Source organism: Saprolegnia parasitica (assembly GCF_000151545.1).
Source record: "Saprolegnia parasitica CBS 223.65 unplaced genomic scaffold supercont2.2, whole genome shotgun sequence".
Taxonomy (NCBI): Eukaryota; Oomycota; class Saprolegniomycetes; order Saprolegniales; family Saprolegniaceae; genus Saprolegnia; species Saprolegnia parasitica.
In genome coordinates this window covers 127,137-142,770 of record NW_012156396.1, presented here as the reverse complement: position 1 = coordinate 142,770, position 15,634 = coordinate 127,137, and the positions used below count along the sequence as shown (strand labels likewise).

General features: G+C 57.4%; 8 protein-coding genes across 8 annotated transcripts; 4 read left to right on the top strand and 4 right to left on the bottom strand.

Moving 5' to 3' along the window:
• Positions 1–561: 561 nt before the first annotated feature.
• On the bottom strand, positions 562–1,675 carry SPRG_00574 (hypothetical protein; the record flags this gene model as incomplete). The annotated part of the gene is made up of 2 exons (XM_012338799.1): positions 562–981; positions 1,034–1,675. The coding sequence occupies 2 exons, from the start codon at positions 1,673–1,675 to the stop codon at positions 562–564; spliced, it is 1,062 nt and encodes a 353-aa protein (XP_012194189.1).
• A 462-nt stretch (positions 1,676–2,137) lies between these two features.
• SPRG_00573 (hypothetical protein) lies at positions 2,138–3,886 on the bottom strand (the record flags this gene model as incomplete). Its single annotated transcript, XM_012338798.1, has 3 exons — positions 2,138–2,602; positions 2,655–3,310; positions 3,362–3,886. 3 exons carry the CDS (start codon positions 3,884–3,886, stop codon positions 2,149–2,151), a joined length of 1,635 nt encoding a protein of 544 aa, XP_012194188.1. The 3' UTR covers positions 2,138–2,148.
• Positions 3,887–4,719: 833 nt separating this feature from the next.
• Positions 4,720–5,332, top strand: SPRG_00572 (hypothetical protein; the record flags this gene model as incomplete). The annotated part of the gene is made up of 5 exons (XM_012338797.1): positions 4,720–4,771; positions 4,833–4,861; positions 4,904–5,006; positions 5,051–5,128; positions 5,178–5,332. The coding sequence occupies 5 exons, from the start codon at positions 4,720–4,722 to the stop codon at positions 5,330–5,332; spliced, it is 417 nt and encodes a 138-aa protein (XP_012194187.1).
• A 1,062-nt stretch (positions 5,333–6,394) lies between these two features.
• On the top strand, positions 6,395–6,728 carry SPRG_00571 (hypothetical protein; the record flags this gene model as incomplete). Its single annotated transcript, XM_012338796.1, has 3 exons — positions 6,395–6,415; positions 6,460–6,528; positions 6,579–6,728. The coding sequence occupies 3 exons, from the start codon at positions 6,395–6,397 to the stop codon at positions 6,726–6,728; spliced, it is 240 nt and encodes a 79-aa protein (XP_012194186.1).
• A 679-nt stretch (positions 6,729–7,407) lies between these two features.
• Positions 7,408–8,275, top strand: SPRG_00570 (hypothetical protein; the record flags this gene model as incomplete). Its single annotated transcript, XM_012338795.1, has 4 exons — positions 7,408–7,570; positions 7,616–7,778; positions 7,825–7,998; positions 8,053–8,275. Exons 1-4 carry the CDS (start codon positions 7,414–7,416, stop codon positions 8,273–8,275), a joined length of 717 nt encoding a protein of 238 aa, XP_012194185.1. The 5' UTR covers positions 7,408–7,413.
• Positions 8,276–8,563: 288 nt separating this feature from the next.
• SPRG_22060 (hypothetical protein) lies at positions 8,564–11,224 on the bottom strand (the record flags this gene model as incomplete). The annotated part of the gene is made up of 16 exons (XM_012339441.1): positions 8,564–8,780; positions 8,836–8,883; positions 8,933–9,067; positions 9,115–9,277; positions 9,320–9,479; positions 9,537–9,698; positions 9,744–9,817; positions 9,866–10,009; positions 10,053–10,132; positions 10,184–10,329; positions 10,377–10,445; positions 10,497–10,572; positions 10,615–10,693; positions 10,738–10,832; positions 10,873–10,982; positions 11,006–11,224. 16 exons carry the CDS (start codon positions 11,222–11,224, stop codon positions 8,564–8,566), a joined length of 1,977 nt encoding a protein of 658 aa, XP_012194831.1.
• Positions 11,225–11,638: 414 nt separating this feature from the next.
• SPRG_00568 (CMGC/CDK/CRK7 protein kinase) lies at positions 11,639–13,156 on the top strand (the record flags this gene model as incomplete). Its single annotated transcript, XM_012338794.1, has 7 exons — positions 11,639–11,930; positions 11,981–12,080; positions 12,130–12,213; positions 12,259–12,367; positions 12,417–12,499; positions 12,550–12,906; positions 12,958–13,156. 7 exons carry the CDS (start codon positions 11,639–11,641, stop codon positions 13,154–13,156), a joined length of 1,224 nt encoding a protein of 407 aa, XP_012194184.1.
• A 45-nt stretch (positions 13,157–13,201) lies between these two features.
• SPRG_00567 (hypothetical protein) lies at positions 13,202–15,607 on the bottom strand (the record flags this gene model as incomplete). Its single annotated transcript, XM_012338793.1, has 14 exons — positions 13,202–13,470; positions 13,515–13,559; positions 13,607–13,946; positions 13,992–14,167; positions 14,213–14,370; positions 14,413–14,483; positions 14,527–14,670; positions 14,717–14,802; positions 14,859–15,004; positions 15,055–15,123; positions 15,171–15,246; positions 15,302–15,380; positions 15,433–15,527; positions 15,576–15,607. 14 exons carry the CDS (start codon positions 15,605–15,607, stop codon positions 13,266–13,268), a joined length of 1,722 nt encoding a protein of 573 aa, XP_012194183.1. The 3' UTR covers positions 13,202–13,265.
• Between the last annotated feature and the right edge of the window lie 27 nt (positions 15,608–15,634).

Here is a 15,634-nt window from a genome sequence, read left to right as displayed (position 1 = left end):
GAGGACGGACGATGTATATAGTGATGAATCGATCGGGTGCAATACCAGCGCCTCGGCCCATCCAGGCCTGTTCACCACTGCTACAGTGCCAATGGGGCGTGCACGCAGAGTTTTATCGCCGCTCCTCCCAGACGCCGTCACAATTGGCCATCGTCTTCCAAACCGATCTACTTACATCATGTTCTGCGTGCTGGCAAAAAGTGCCTCGCCCGAGATACTTCAATTTCCGTGGTCAGAGCGCGGAAATCGGGGGCCACCACCCCAAAAGGGGCTGGTGGGTAGCTTTGAACGAGGTGCTTGCTACCCAGGGCTTTGAGCTTGAACAACGAATGGAAATGAACGTGGAGGCAGTTGTGGCGACAACGAAATCGCTGTCCGGCCAGTTGCTCAAGTTGGTGCACTTGGCCTTGATCCAAAACACAGCTTGCTGCGTACCTAACCTGTCTGGCGTTCAGGATGAAAACTCGCTAGCCAACACGACCATATACTTCCTTGCATTGACACGAATAAAACATAAGGATAAAGCGGCAACACCTTCTGGCGTCGATCTCCTGGTCCGACCTACTTGACGTAGGCGGTGCGGCAGCTCGGGCAGCTCGGGCGGCGGTTGCGCAGCGCACACATGCGCGCCCACTCGGTTGCGCAGGCAACGTGAAACGTGTGCTTGCAGCGCGGCAGCTTGCGGGTTGCGCCACTCGCCAGCGGTTCGCAGCACACCGCGCAGTCGTCGGCCTTCTCGAGCGGCTTGGCAATGAGCACGAGGCTCTGCCACTGCACAATGTCGTCCACGCAGTGGGCAAACTGGTGGTAGCGCCCGCCCGCCGCCTCGGCCCACTCGCTGCTCATGTGCATCTTGGTCGCCGCCGCAATGCCCTCAAACCGCCACAGACAGTCGTGAAAGCCGCACGTGACCGCCTGCACGGGCGCGACACACATCGGGCACTTGGCTTGGTGCACGAGCAGGTTGAAGGGCTGCATCCCCTGGGGCATAATCACCCACGTGTCGTAGGCGGGACAGGTTGGCGTCATGCACACACCGTGAACGTTGAGCTGTGCTGCACTGGTGCCACGCCGGCGCCGCCGTCGCAAACTCGACCGTCTCCAGGAGCTTGTTGTCGCCCAAATTGACAAAAGGGCGCGACTCGAGGACCGACGTCGAGGGACCTCCGACGCTGCCCCCGCGCAAGCGCGGCAGCTCCGTCAGCGTCGCGTATTGCGGCAGTCCATAGTCGCCAATGGTTGCCGCGTCCCGTAGCTCCCGGCTGCAGTAGCTGAGCCGGTCGACGACGTAGCCGCCACCAATCTTGCGCGCAATGCGGCGCTTGAGCTCGGCCATCGAGTAGGCTGGTGTCGCCGTCACTGTCACCGTGTAGCCCGACATCGTCTTGACAAACAGCTGCATCGATGTCGATGTCGGCACAATGAACGCGAGGACCCAGCGTGCCGTCTGCGTGCGAAGCGTGGGCTCATACGGCGCCACGGCCGCCTGCCGCGGGAGGCTGATGCCGTACAGCTTGAGGTTGGCTTCGGCCCCGGGAGCGAGACGCGCCAGGCGCGCGAGTGCGGCCGTAAACTGGGCAACCGTGCCGCCCAATGCGACCACGTCCGCTTCGTCCAGGTGCAGCATGCCGTCGAGCGTGGTCACTGACGTTTGGTTCACGAGCACAACGTCCATGATGCGCGGAATCCAATCAAAAGGGAAATGAATGACCCCCACCGACGGCCACGCCCACCTAAACCGTTGGGTGGTCGGTAGCGAAGTCGCCGTTGGCGCTGCATTCCGAAACAGGGCGACCTCTGTCCCACGCGACGCATCTCTGAAATGTCCTTTCTCGCACCAACGGCAAAGTGCTTGTCCCACGTCCGTCACCACATCTGCAGATGGCTACAACTGCCCGTGGTTGTGTCGCGGGCGGTACTCCCTTTCATGGGATTTCCATCGATGCTGAATTTGTCGTTGGAATGGCTAATTCTAGCTTGAATTTCGGCTCGTCGATGCGATGCCTTTTCGATCCACGACGGCATACGACTGGCAAGGCTGGCTGTCGTTCTAATCCGTCACCTCGCGATATAGCATGCGCCTTGTCACCGCTCCCACGGTAGCCCTCACAACACTGCGACAAAACCAAAGAAAAAGGGCTGCTAAAGTTATAGCATCGCTGGGGCGCCTAACGTTCCGGTGCCCGGGTTGTGTTTTGGGCATCCGGCGCACCGACAGGCGTCGCCGCAGGTGCACTCGCGGCCAAACGTCATACCGCAGCCAGGCACGGACCACCCAACGGCGAGCGCAGCAGTGTGCGCCATTGTCGTTCGGTATTTTGGACATCCGCTCTCCCCGCAGCCAAAGTCACACACGTGGTCGTCGTCGCCGACCGAGCTGCGCCGGGCTTGAAGCATCGGCGTGAGCTTGAGGCCGTACGTTGTTGATACGACCGCGACTTCGTTGGCGTCGAACACGCCGACGAGAATGACTTCGCTTGGGTTTTGATCGAGGAGCAGCACGATTTGCTCGACGCCCTCAATGTGCTCCAAGACCGACTGGAGCAAGACACCGGTTTGGCCAAACGTGATCAACTGGCCGTGGGTGAGCTCCACCGCGTACCTAAAAGATCCTGTCAGATATCATTCTCTTTTTGCTTGTACAAGGGACGGACCGGACACGTGGCGGCACTGGCATCATGGAGATTTTCGAGGCCGAGAACCCGATCGCTTCGATGCACTGCAGAAACGAGCTCGTGTTGCCGTCGATGCTGTGGACGATGAGGTGTCGCTTCTCGAAATCAATGTCGGCGCGCTGGACGTGCGGCATGGCACGCACGGCGTTGAGGACCGTCGTACCGCAGTTGCCCATGCACATCATGCCGTCGACATGGAAGGTCCATTCAAGCGTTAGTATGACATCGTCAATGAGCCCTTCTTCCAACACGACGAACGGGCACTGGAGGGGCGCGAGAAGGCTATGGACATCGACCGACGTCATGGATCCACGTAGAATGAAGCATGCGCTCGAGTTGTGGCGCGAGACGCCGTAGCGGAAGCCGAGGACATGCGCACTGCGGACACTCGGGAGGCTGCGCAGCAGGGCGAGGCACACCTCGTCGCGCCAGATGCTGGTGTGGTGCGGGATTTGCAGCAGCATGCGGCGATAAATATACGACGACGCCGAGGTATTCGTCGTCGTCGTCATTGAGACCTTGGGCAGCGCCGGCGCAAACAAAATGGTCTCCAAGTGCGTCACTCGCGCGAACGACGCCGTCTCGGGGTGTAGATGCGGTGTCAGCGACTGGTCACTGGAAGGCGCCACGGTCTCCTAGCGCAGCATTAGCCATCGCGATCCAGAGGGATGAAGCAAGCAGCGTACGCTTTGATGCTCCATGCAAAAGCCGTCGCGACCGCGGGCAATGCGGCGGCAGTTGGGGGCGCGGCACATGGCCGGACCGCCGTGGTCGGGGCACTTGCCGTTCGCGCCACGGCCCATCTTGGTGCAGTCGGGCTCGGTGCAGCGCTTGCCACCGCCGTGAGCGCGGCAGTAGCCGCCGCCCTGTGAGTTTTTCTCGCAGCCGGCATGACTACAGCGCTTACCGCCGCCGTGCATCGTACAAAAGCCACCACCGACGTCAGCCTTTTGACAATTGGGCTCAGTGCAGCGCTTGCCGCCGCCGTGACCGCGGCAGAGACCGCCACCGGCGTCCACTTTGTGGCACTCGGGCACGGTGCAGCGCGAGCCGCCGCCGTGCTTGCGGCAGTAGCCGCCTCGCTGGTAGCCGTTGGTGCAGCCTTCGTGGCGACACTTCTTGCCGCCGCCATGACCCACGCAGAGACCGCCGCCCGCGTCGACCTTGTCGCAGCCACCGGGGTGCGTGCAGGCGCGGCGCGGTAGAACCATCGGCGCGTTCAACAATTGCCGAGTATAAATACCCCAATTCTCCGAGAACGAATCATTTGCGGCTTGTACGCCAAAGGACCTGCGAAAACGCATATTTTTCATAAAATTACGGAGGTCTGAACCCGCCGCTGACCGACGGTCGAATTCCTCGACTTTTTGCTCACGTGCGCTGAGGTGATAACGGTATTACCTGTTTATGAAGGTAATCTACTGGCTATCTTTCCGGCGCCTCGTTGCGGCTTCTCGTCGAGAATGCGCGCTTCTCGGAGAGAATGCCCGCATCACGCATTCCACGTCATTTGCTGCTGTCACGCATTCCACGTCATTTGCTGCTGTTATGCATTCCACGTCATTTGCTGCTGCTACTATGATAGAATCGACGATTAAAACACACAAAAGCGCCACCTACGATCGCGCCTCCTAGATCTACTTCGCAGTGCATAGAACCAGGCATCCGTGGCAATCGCGGGATATATGCCGGTTCCCCTATGCCATCGTTTCCCGGTTCCCCACAGCTCAGTCCTAAACCCATCCGCTGGGAATGATTATAAACCACTTGATGCCGTCGAGAGAGGCTATCCTCGTCGATATTGCCAGCGGTGTCCGCACTTGATTCTTGTCAGGTATAGATTTCATTCGACTATACCCTTGCTCCTTCAGATTGATGCAAACTGCAACCTGCGTTTCCACGTGGCAACGGCGCGGCCATCTTTTTTAATGTTATTTAACATCGAATAGAAGGGAGCGATTTGTGTTTGTCCCTGTTCTCCCGGATGACAAGGTTTGTCCCAAACGTATCCGGACAATTCAAACCTGGTTTCGAAATTTGCGGGATGGACACCGCGGGGAGCGACGACGAGACGTACTCGATCACGTCGCAGCCATGTACGTCCATGAGCATCCATGCCGATGCTAGCGGAAAGAGGCTCATGGAGCCATCTTGTAGGGGGCGACCTGCATGAGTTCTACCCCAAGGTACAGCCCGCAGAGACACCGCAAACGACCTCATGTCTGTAGACGATCGCACCGTCCGTGCCGCTGACCGGCGACCTCGCCGAGCTACATTCGTTCCTGGTCGGCCAGCGCCCAGCCCAAGACTTTGGCCTTCGAACTCGTGGAGGTACAAAGCTCCGTATCGGGCGCTGCGACGCCAACGTCCTGTAGGCGTCATCGTCCAAAAGGCCATCGAGAGCAAGCTGCGCGAGCTCGAGAATCTCAACTTCCGCCTCTACTTGGACGAAGGTACTCGAACGAGCTAGTATGCATGAAGCAAATTGCGAAATCTTTACAGGGCGCGAGATGCAGAAAGGCCAGGAGCTTCAGATTTTGTCCATGACCTGCTTGCCGCAAGCGTCCAAGCCCGAGCCGCCGACGCGAAAAGCCAAGGCGACCGTCGATGTGGTCAATAGGCGTCGCGCCAAGAAGCCTCGGCGACCGTCTGCGTAACATAGTACACATCAAATACAGGACGGCGCGCTATGCTATGACACGACCGCTCTTGGATGCGATCCTCGATCCTCGAGACCCAATAGGACTGCCGTTGGCTGCGTGATTGGTTTTACCATTCGATTAGCTACTTAAAGAGCGCATATCAACGTCACTTTGCCGGGGTTTCACCGGACGCTTTACAGAACAAGTAGACGACGCATAAGTGGGTGACGGACATGAGCAGTCGACGATTTCAATGGTTTCCAAGATGCTGCGGTGCGCGGTGCAGCCCCGCGCTGCGCCATCTGTACGTTCATGTTTGCTTGCATCAAAACGCTCGATTGCCGCGACTGTAGTCGGCGGGGGGCTCGGCCATGGCAACAATGACGATCACCAATGGCGCCGCGGTGTCGGGCAGATTGCATGACCAGAGTCAAGCGTCGTACCTCGCTGCCTACGCCCGTGTCGCCTCCAACTTGGTGGCTGGCTGTCTCATTCTTCTTTCGCTCTTGACGCTCTCCGTGCTCGTGTCTCAGGTACGATGACAATGCGGGACGCATTCAAGATGACGCGTCGTTGCCATCTAGGGCATGTTTGACCGGCTCGTGGTCTCTGTCAACGCCCAGACCGAGACCTACTTCTGGGCCCCCTTTGGGCAGAACTGCCTCCTCACGGCAACAGGGTTTGAGCCCGGCAGGTGATAGATGTCATATCCTGCGACGTCGCTGAATCTGAAACGCTTTTGTGCGCAGCTGCAGCGTCGATGAAGTCAACGCGACGAGCCCCATTGTATGGACAGCACTGGGTCGCACCTTGGCTCAACAGTGGGCACGCGAGCTTCAAGAATGTACGTACTCTGCGGCTCGACCAAACGTATGGATAAGAAGTGTCGGCTAGCGCCAACTCTGCGCGTCACGACGTGCGTCATCGGTGGCACATCCAGCGTTGGCTGGGCCAACCTGCAGCTGGTCGCAGGGTACAATCACGGTCCTGACGCTGCACTCGAGTGCTTATCATATGCGTAGCTATGACGCGTTCCCCGAATGCTTGCCGACCAGTGGCGCGCAGCCGGTCGCTGGGATGGCCATGCTCGAAACCACGGTATTGGCTTTGGTACAAGCTGACGTTTATAGACATGTCCTTAGATTCGAGAGGCGTTCGTGGAAGGTGTCTATCTCGTGACGCTCTACTCCGACTTGGACCCTGCCATGAATGTACTTGCGCGCTGTCATGATGACACATGCGATCCGATTGTGATGCGTAGACGGTGCTCAACCACGTGAGCTCGGACGGCTCGCAAGCCAAGCTCATGACCAACCCTGCGCGCACGATCATTACGCAAGACGGCGTTGCTTCAGCTGATGCCTTGGGCACGGACTATATTATCAACTCGTACCCGCTGGGGCCGTGGTAGAGCCTTCCATGTCCGACTACAAATATCACTCGGACGTTAGGTTCCGCGTCGTGGGATATTGCCACACGGAAATTGAAGAAGTGAGTGATCTCGGGCTGCCTGGGTGGAGCCAAGGTACCAAAAGAAGAGAGATGTCGTACCAAACGTGGTGGTCTTCAATAGGCAAGTCGTCGGGGCACGCGATCTGCCCGGGCTGGAACTGTGGCCACCAAGTCGAGAACGCGACCGCCTTGATTGCGCTGCAGCTCTGTCTTTCGATGTTGACGCTCGCACTCCTTGGTGGCGATATTTATGTCACGTGGCAAGGTTGTTTGTGTGTCGCACAACAGCCATGGCTAACCTCGATGACGTAGGCCTGCGCGGTCTTCTCCGCCACAAGCCAGTGCTAACATACGCACTCCTCTCTGGCCTCGAGCGTCGCAAGGTACTACTTCCAGTGCGCGTGATGCGATAGAACACAAGTGAGTAGGTGCTGTTGAGCTTTATCACGCTCAACGCCGCGCCGTCGCTTCTGTATCTCGACGTTTCGCGCATCTACTTTTCACCACAAACGGATTTAAGATTTGGTCGCTCTCGGCCGCGATGCTCGGCAACTGCGTCGCGTTTGGTGTCCTTTTCATCCTCTCGTACGCGCTCTGCGTCCTAGGAGCCACTCAATGCGCGCGCCGTGCATAGGCTCGTGAGCATGCTCCCTGCTCCGCGCCTTCTCCAGGATTACTGCCTCAGCTACTCGGCGCCCGCCTTCCTCTTTGGCACGATCGGGGGCGTAGCCTACAACCTCTGCGACATAGACCTGTTCAGATTCGTGTACAACCAGTTTTACGCCGCACCGCCGTACCTTGGTAATGTGCCACTTTGCCATATCTTTGTCCAACACTCTGAAATAGGAATGTATGTCAATCAGGCCACCTGGCCGAGTGGCGCGTACGTGGCAGAAGGCACGCCGGCCGTCGCAACCTTCCTCTCGTCGCTGGCTGTCTACCCAGTGTTGATTGCAATTGGTGTCTCGATGCTGCTCTCGATGGGACACCGCCGGCTGCGCTCCCGCGGGTGCGCTCGTGCCATTGGTGGTGCAGCTTCTCACGCGGGACGGTAGATTGCTCCTTCGCACCCAGTGGTGCACGACCAACTCGTTCTTGCGCTACGCCAAACGTCCACAGTACATCACGTCTCTGCCGCTCGAAGAGTCGAATGCCATCAAAATTGGCGCCAAGCTCTTTTGCAAGCCGAGCACGATGGCCCTCATGGGCTACGGTATCGTCGCCGAAGCGTATGGCGTCCTTTGAGGGTTGCTGCTGCTAAGCGTGCTGATATTGGTTAGTAGGGAGACGGACCCGGCTCCGGGCGCCGCCATGAAGCGTCCGCAGACGACATTTGTTTTGGTCAGCATATACGCACTGCTGCCCGCGCTTCTCCACAATATTTGGCGCATGCCAGTGTTCATCGCGGGCGTCATTCGCGGCAACCAGTTCGAACCTGCGGCAGCTAAAGCCACCCTCGACCGCACGCGCGAGTATGTGCACAAGCGCGGGTCCTGCGTCACGTAGACTACGAAACTCTATGATATTGAACTTGTTATCCATTCCAAACCCCTCCACTGAATCTAGTTTCACGGGAGCGAAGGGATTGGAGTGGCTGCAGCGTAAAAGGTTGACGGTCGTCCAAAATTTGGTGCGAGGATCCTAATGCAACAGGTGCTTTGTTCGCGGCCGATGTCGAGACTGGTATGCGGCTGCCACGGTGAAAAAAAGCAGCACCGAGATATACATGTTACGTCGCAACATAGAGTTTCAAGACACAGAGAATGCATTACTTCGAATTGGTATGACTCGTTATTAGTGAACGTGAGTGACATGCTTGTACTCGTAACGCGCTTGTCGATCCAGGTACGCGTCGGGGGTCGCGATGAATTTGCCGTCCACAACGTGACCATACGTCCGGGGCGGGAACCAAAAGAGACGTGGGCACAACAAGGCGGGTACGAGCGCGTAAATGCTAATGACGAAAAACGTCTTTGGCGGCTTGGGAAGGACGGGGCCGGTCGTTGTGTCGCTACAACAGAAATTCAAAAATCAGATCGGATAAATTCTAAGCAAGACGGACGTACGATGCAGTGCGACGCGTCACCGTGACATACCCCAGCTGTGTCAATACACTGGTCCAGTGTGCTCTTTCAACCACGTCATAAGGACAAAGAAACGCACCACGGGAGACAAGCTACGTGCTGGTGCACGCGTATGGTGGCATGTTCGTCGAGCGGTAATGCCGTCAAGAGCGTCGGTGGATTCGCGACCACCAGAAAGCTGTTTTGGAGGCACCAGTCCGTGCGAAGCAAGAAACTAGATTGGGTGCGATGTCAGAATCAGGATACGACAGAAATGATCACCTCTGACGACGATAGAGGCGCTCGAACAGCGTCGTGAGGAGAGATAAAGCGAGTGCCGCCGAAAGCGCCGCGCAAAGGTGGATCTGGAGCCACGTAAACACGACGGATGTGCCTTGTGCTACGTAGGCGCCACTTGGCCACGTCGCGTTGCGCAGCCACAATCCTATCATCATAATAAATGAAGGGAACCAAGGACAGCAAGTACCCAAGGTAGGCTCGGCGGCAAAGAAGGCGTTGTACGTGGTTTCGAAGAGCGACTGAGTTCCGGCGCACGCCAGGAAGATCGTAGTGAGCGACGTGTAGACGAAGAGCGTCGCATTATATTGGAGACACGCCGTGTGGCACCTCGCCGGCACCGGAAGAACCTCGATGCAGCTACCGTCGGTATCGCATCTGCATCGAATAGCGTGCAGCGGGAGCACTTGCCTGAGCACGAGTACGACGGCGAACGAGGCAAAGACGGCTAGCATCGCCACCGCGAGGCTCCAGACTAAATAGCCATTTTGCGTAAAGTAGTAGATGCGCGCCACGTCCAAGTACAAGAGCGATGGAAGCGCATTGAGGACAATGACAAGGGTCAGGCACTAGTGCAGCAGTGCTGATCCAAGGCAGTATTATGCAACACGTACTTTGCGCCGCTCCAAACCATCGAGGATACGGTATGTCATCGTGACAGGCTTCGCGTGGTAGACATGTTGCAGACCTTGACGCAAAAATGCGGTCCATAAAAGGCTGCTTTGGTCGCATGTACCGTAGCAGGTGAGGTAGATGTCGCCGCTGAGCAGGAGACAAGCCGCGACGAATGCGACGAGCTGCAGGACGATGAGCTCGGGTGCGTTCTGCACCGCGTGGCCACACGTCCAGCCCGGTGCAACGGGCTGTTGGGAGTATTTGCCTAGCCTTTGGTGCCGTTCCAAACTCTGTTGGGACGACTCTACCTTGGCTCCAGCCTCGTAACGACGACGTGAAGGCACTCAGCTCTTCCATTTCCGTGTGGCACGAGACTGTTACTTGGTAGCTACGTACGCAGCGCGTTCAAGCAGCGAGACAATCGACGAATGCACCGTACCGAGGACCTAACGGGTACGAATGGATCATGTAATTTTGTCCAATCGCATCGGCGATGGTCTGGCCCTGGAGCGTCACCAGCGTCCGCAGCGGGTTGCTCAAAAGCCGCGCCGTCGTGCCATCCGTGTTGACGTACGTCAGTACGTTCTACTCACTTACGTTAGGCACAATAATGTCATCTGTTTTGTCGACACCTGCATGGTCGGGTTCAAATCCGAGTAAAGCGTCAAAAAATAGAGGCCTTCGGGGTGGGTATCGCGGACCTACATCAACAAGCTCGCTGATGGCGACGCGTCCTGCATCAACGAACGCACCGTGGTTTCCAGCATGGCCATGCCTGCAATGCTCTGGGCGCCGTCGCTAGGAAGGCAGTCGGGATAGCCGTCGTAGCTAGAGAGCAAGTGAGGTCGCTGCAGCGTCGGCCATTTGAACCCTGCAATGAATTGGAGATCGCCCCAGCCCACACTTGGCGTGGCTCCGATGATACACGTCGTCACATACAGCACGCGCGCTGTGCATTTCGTGAAGGAAAGATTCCATCGACGAAATAAGGACCTTTGGTGAGCTCGGCGGCCCACTGGTGGGCGAGCACGAGCCCAATGGCAGTCCACGCGTTGGCTTGCGTCGTGTTCTGCACGTCTGCCGAGCAGCTAGTCCCAATTGAAGAAGACGGAGGAATGTAGAGACGACCTGTGTGCCACGAATCCTTCCTTGTCGACGACGCAGCTCTTGCCGTACGGCGCCCAAAACTGGTCGGCGGTCTGCACGTTCTTGGAGACAATCGCCCGCTGAAACATGCCCTAGAACACGCTCATGGTCATACGACCGATAGGATCAAGACGCGCACTTGAGTGAGAAAGACAAACAGTGTCACGAGCGAGAGCAGCGCAATCGAGCACGTGACGACGTTCGAGACAAGGCATTGCAAGACGTCCATTGACGTGGGCTGCAATCGCTTCAAGGCTGCCGCTGCAGCACTCGCGTCGGTCGTTGAGGGCTCGGAGCAGAGCCCCAGATTGATGTCAGGGCCGATGCGGGGCATGTGGCGCGAACAAAACGCTCCGGACGAACTAAAATAGCGCGCTAACGTGCAGCATTTGCAGTGCGGAGGACATTTTTCTTCCAACAGAAAATGTAGCAGCTTCGATGCGTTCAATCCTCAAGAGTTGTGGGGGTCGACGGTGCAAGCACCCCGGTCGACAACTCGACACCTCGTCCATGTCTAATCGAACGCCCCCTTAGCGCGAAATATCGCTCTGCCAGAGTATGTACCTCCCGTGCAAGCTCTTGTACCTGATTGTCAACGCGATCGCAAACATGCCATCAGAGGTCGACAGCCGCAATATTGTGTGCGTATTGCCCGCCACGCGAGACTGCATGGATTGGCTTTAAATGACGTGCTTTTAGCCATGGAAATCCGGACGGCCATTCGGATACGGCAGTGGGCTGGTGGACGATGAGCTTGAACTTGCCGCAGCATGGCTGGGACGACGGCTGCCTCGACGTGTACGAGAAGATCGAGTGCATTGGCGCCGGGACGTACGGCCAGGTCTACCTCGCTGCCCACCGGGACACGGGCGACATGGTCGCGCTAAAGAAGATCCGCAGCCTCAACGAGGTCCAAGGCCTCCCGGTGACCTCGATCCGCGAGATCAAGGTGCTCAAGTCGCTCCGCCACCGCAACCTCGTGGGCCTCAAAGAGGTTATCGTGACCAACGAAGTCGACGATCCCGACGACGACTTTGCTGGTACGCCTACCGCAACCCTTCATCTACCTGAATTCTCATGCGCTTAGCAGAAAAGTGCGGGCCCGGCGCCGACTTTACCACGGGTTGCATCTACCTCGTGCTCGAGTACGTCGAGCACGACCTCACGGGCCTCATCGACCGGCAGTACCCGTACGTACATACTGCGACCGCGAAATCGGATTGGGATGGCTGCCTGCAGGTTCTCGGACGTGGAGATCAAGAGCATCATGAAGCAGCTCTGCGAAGTCCTGGTTGCCATGCATGGCGTCGACATCATCCACCGGTACGCTTGGCCTGTCTCGTACGTCGCTAATGACATCGCCTGTAGCGATATCAAGTGCTCCAACCTCCTCATGACGCCCAAGCATGTCTTAAAGGTCGCCGACTTTGGCCTCGCGCGGTCTATTGGTGGCGGCGAGAAAAACTTCACCAACAAGGTTTCGTTACAACTCTCTATATGATCTCGACATGGGTGTATGTGACTAGGTGGTCACGCTGTGGTATCGCAGCCCCGAGCTGCTCCTTGGCGCCACGTCGTACGACTCAATGGTCGACATGTGGAGCGTCGGGTACCGTCTCGCGTCGTGAGGCCCGCAGCACCATCACACTTTCTATGTAGCTGCGTCTTTGCCGAGCTGTACATTGGCCGGCCGCTCTTTGCGGGCAAGAACGAGATGGAGCAGATCCGCCGCATCTTTGAAGTCTGCGGGTCGCCCACGCAAAGCAACTGGCCCGACCATGGGAGCTTGCCGTTCGCGAGCAAGTTTGTACCGGACGCCACACTGCCCAACCGCCTCGCCGACTTTCTCAAGCGCGAAACACAAGCGCGGTACCCGACGCGGGAGTTGCCCACGGGCGCGCTGGACCTTATGACGAGCCTGCTGCAGCTGGACCCAAAGAAGCGTCTCACGGCGTCGGCGGCGCTGCAATCTCGGTACTTTCGGTCCGAGCCCTTGGCACCGGCCGATCCGGAGAGGTAGAGTCACTCATCTATCTCATTCTATACAAACCTCGGTTTGATGCGTAGCTTGCCGCCCCTCTCCAACTTGCCACCGTCGCACGAATTTCAAACAAAAAAAATCCGAAAAGAGCAGGCGTCGAAGCGCAATCTTTCTGCCTCCATGTCCATCTCATCTGAGAGCCGACCGCTCGGAAGCCCGAGCGACGCACCGCTGCCACCCAAGCGCGCCAAGACCTCAAGCATTGACCTCAAGTCGCGGCAGTAGTCGAGACACGGCAAACCACCACGTACGTTCTTAAGAGTCAGCCTCTCTGCGAGTACGTGCGTTGTTTCAATGCATGCCTTTAGTCCATGTCGAGTATCAAAGTATCAAGTTAGCTAATGCAGGTGCCGCGCGTGTAGATGTACGTCTTGGTCCGGTCGAGCGGTCCTTTGGTCTCTCGGAACGTGTTGGCGACAATGCTGCCGACGGCGCGAGGCTTCACGCAGAACCATTTGGGGCTGTACAGTGCCAGCACTAAGCTGTAGATGCTCACGATCGTAAACTCCTCGTCGGCTTTCTTCATCGAGGCGGTCGCGCTACGTGCATGTGAGAGAGATGTCGTGGACACAAGCTTTTGTACTCTGGCGCGTTGAGAACGGTGGCGTACCCAAGCAGCGCCATGGTGCTATCGACCGACCGAGCGTCATGCAAGGACCTCCACATGTGATGTACCTCGGCTTGCAGAACATGCGGTTGCCAATCTTGATGGCATTCGACTGCTCGAGCGGCAGCGTGGTGAGGACGCTGGGCGGTGCGACGTGCGAGAGGAACGAGTTGGTGCTGCACCAGTTGGTCGAGAGGAAGATCCTACTCGCAGTGGATACCGATGACGTCGACGCCGTGTCGCACCGGCGCACGGCAAAGATGCGATAGAGCGTCGCGTAGCCGATCGAGGCGACCCACGACACGAAAAGCGGTGTTAGAATTTCGCTTTGGAGCCACGTAAACGCCGTGGGCGTGCCCTCGGCGACGTACGCGCCGCTCGGCCACGTCGCATTGTTGACAAACATGCCTAATAATGTCGTCATTTCATACGATGAAATAGACCACGCGATACCTATGTACGGCGGGGCCGCGAAGAAGGCATTGTAGACTTGTTTGAAGAGGCCGCGGTCGCCCGCGAGGACAACGAAGATGGCGGCAATCGACGCGTACATGTAGAGCGGCGCCGAGTACGTCAGACACTTTTGGCCAAGGAGCGACCGAAGGGGTCGGCACAGCCAATCCAGAAGGCTAAAAACAATATAGCAGCAGCAAGATACGACAACTGTTGTGTACCTCACTGCGAGAAGCCACCCGAAGGAAACGAAACTCGCCACCATGAGAGCAGAGAGACTCCAGATCTTGAAGCCATTTTCTGTAAAGAAGTAGATGCGCGAGACATCCATGTAGAGAAGGCCTGGCATCGCGTTGACAAGGATGCAGACCATAAGCAGCTACACCATCGACGTTAGATATCCGGATATGTATGCATGTACCTTGCGCCGCTCCAGACCCGAGAGAATCGCGTACGTGAGCACGGGTTTCCCACCCAAAACACCCTTGAGCCCTAGGACCCATTTCACACCTACCATGGTAATAGCAGTGTGTACCTTGATACGTGGTGAGGAGGTCGCCGCTGAGCAGCAAGAGCGTCATGACGGCAAAGATGACTTGAATCGCAATGAGCTCATTCGCGTTGGCGACGTCGTGTCCGCAGTTCCAGCCCGGCACGATGGGCAATTTCGAGTGGGCACCTACACTCGTTGTGCTTGGCATCGTCGGACGAGAGAAATCGAGCACCTTGGCTCCAGCCCGTGAGACCCAACGCCGAAATCTGCCCCGAGAGCTCTTCGATCTCCGTGTGGCACGCCGAGGTAACCAAGTATCTAATATCCGCGATAAGGACAGTAGGACATTATACTCCTGACAAGATCATGCATACCGGTCACCAAGCGGCCGCGACGTAATGATGTAGTCAGAGCCAAGGAGGTCGTTTTCGATGCCGCCTGCTTGCGTGATCACTGTTCGCTTGACGTTATCAATGAGGGGCGCCACAGATCCATCCGTGTTGACATAGTTTTGGACGAGCTGTCACATTGTCTGTAAGTCCAAATTGCTACAGTCGAATCTGAACGCACCTGCATTTCTGGCGTCAGGTCCGAGTAGAGTGTCATGAGGTAGACGCCTTCGGGGTACTTCTCGCGAATCTATCGTGTTTTCATCGACACAAATCCGGAAAATCGATAGAAAATACCGTCGTTTCCAGCATCATCATGCCCGCCACGGGCTGCGCGCCGTTGGTCGGCAAGCACTCGGGGAAGGCAGCGTATCTACTCGCATATCAAATTGGTACCATGACCAATATATATTGAATCGCAGCAGTACCCGGCGATGAACTCGAGGTTGGCCCATCCGACGTCTGCGCTGCCCCCAATGCTGCACGTCGTAATGTACAGCGGGCTTGCTGCAAACATGCGTGAGCTCTCGCGTTTACATGTGTGACTGAAGCCACGCACCTTTTGCGAGCTCGAGCGACCACTGCTGCGCGAGGGCGACGCCGACGGCCGTCCATGCAGCCGGTACAATCACGCTTTCCTCCACGGCCGAGCACCTACAACCTCTTTGCTGCTGGACACTTGACATGCTGTCGTCAGTATACGTGTTGGGCACAAAGCCGTTGGCGTTGAGCATGCAGCTTTGGCCGTACGGCGCCCAGAA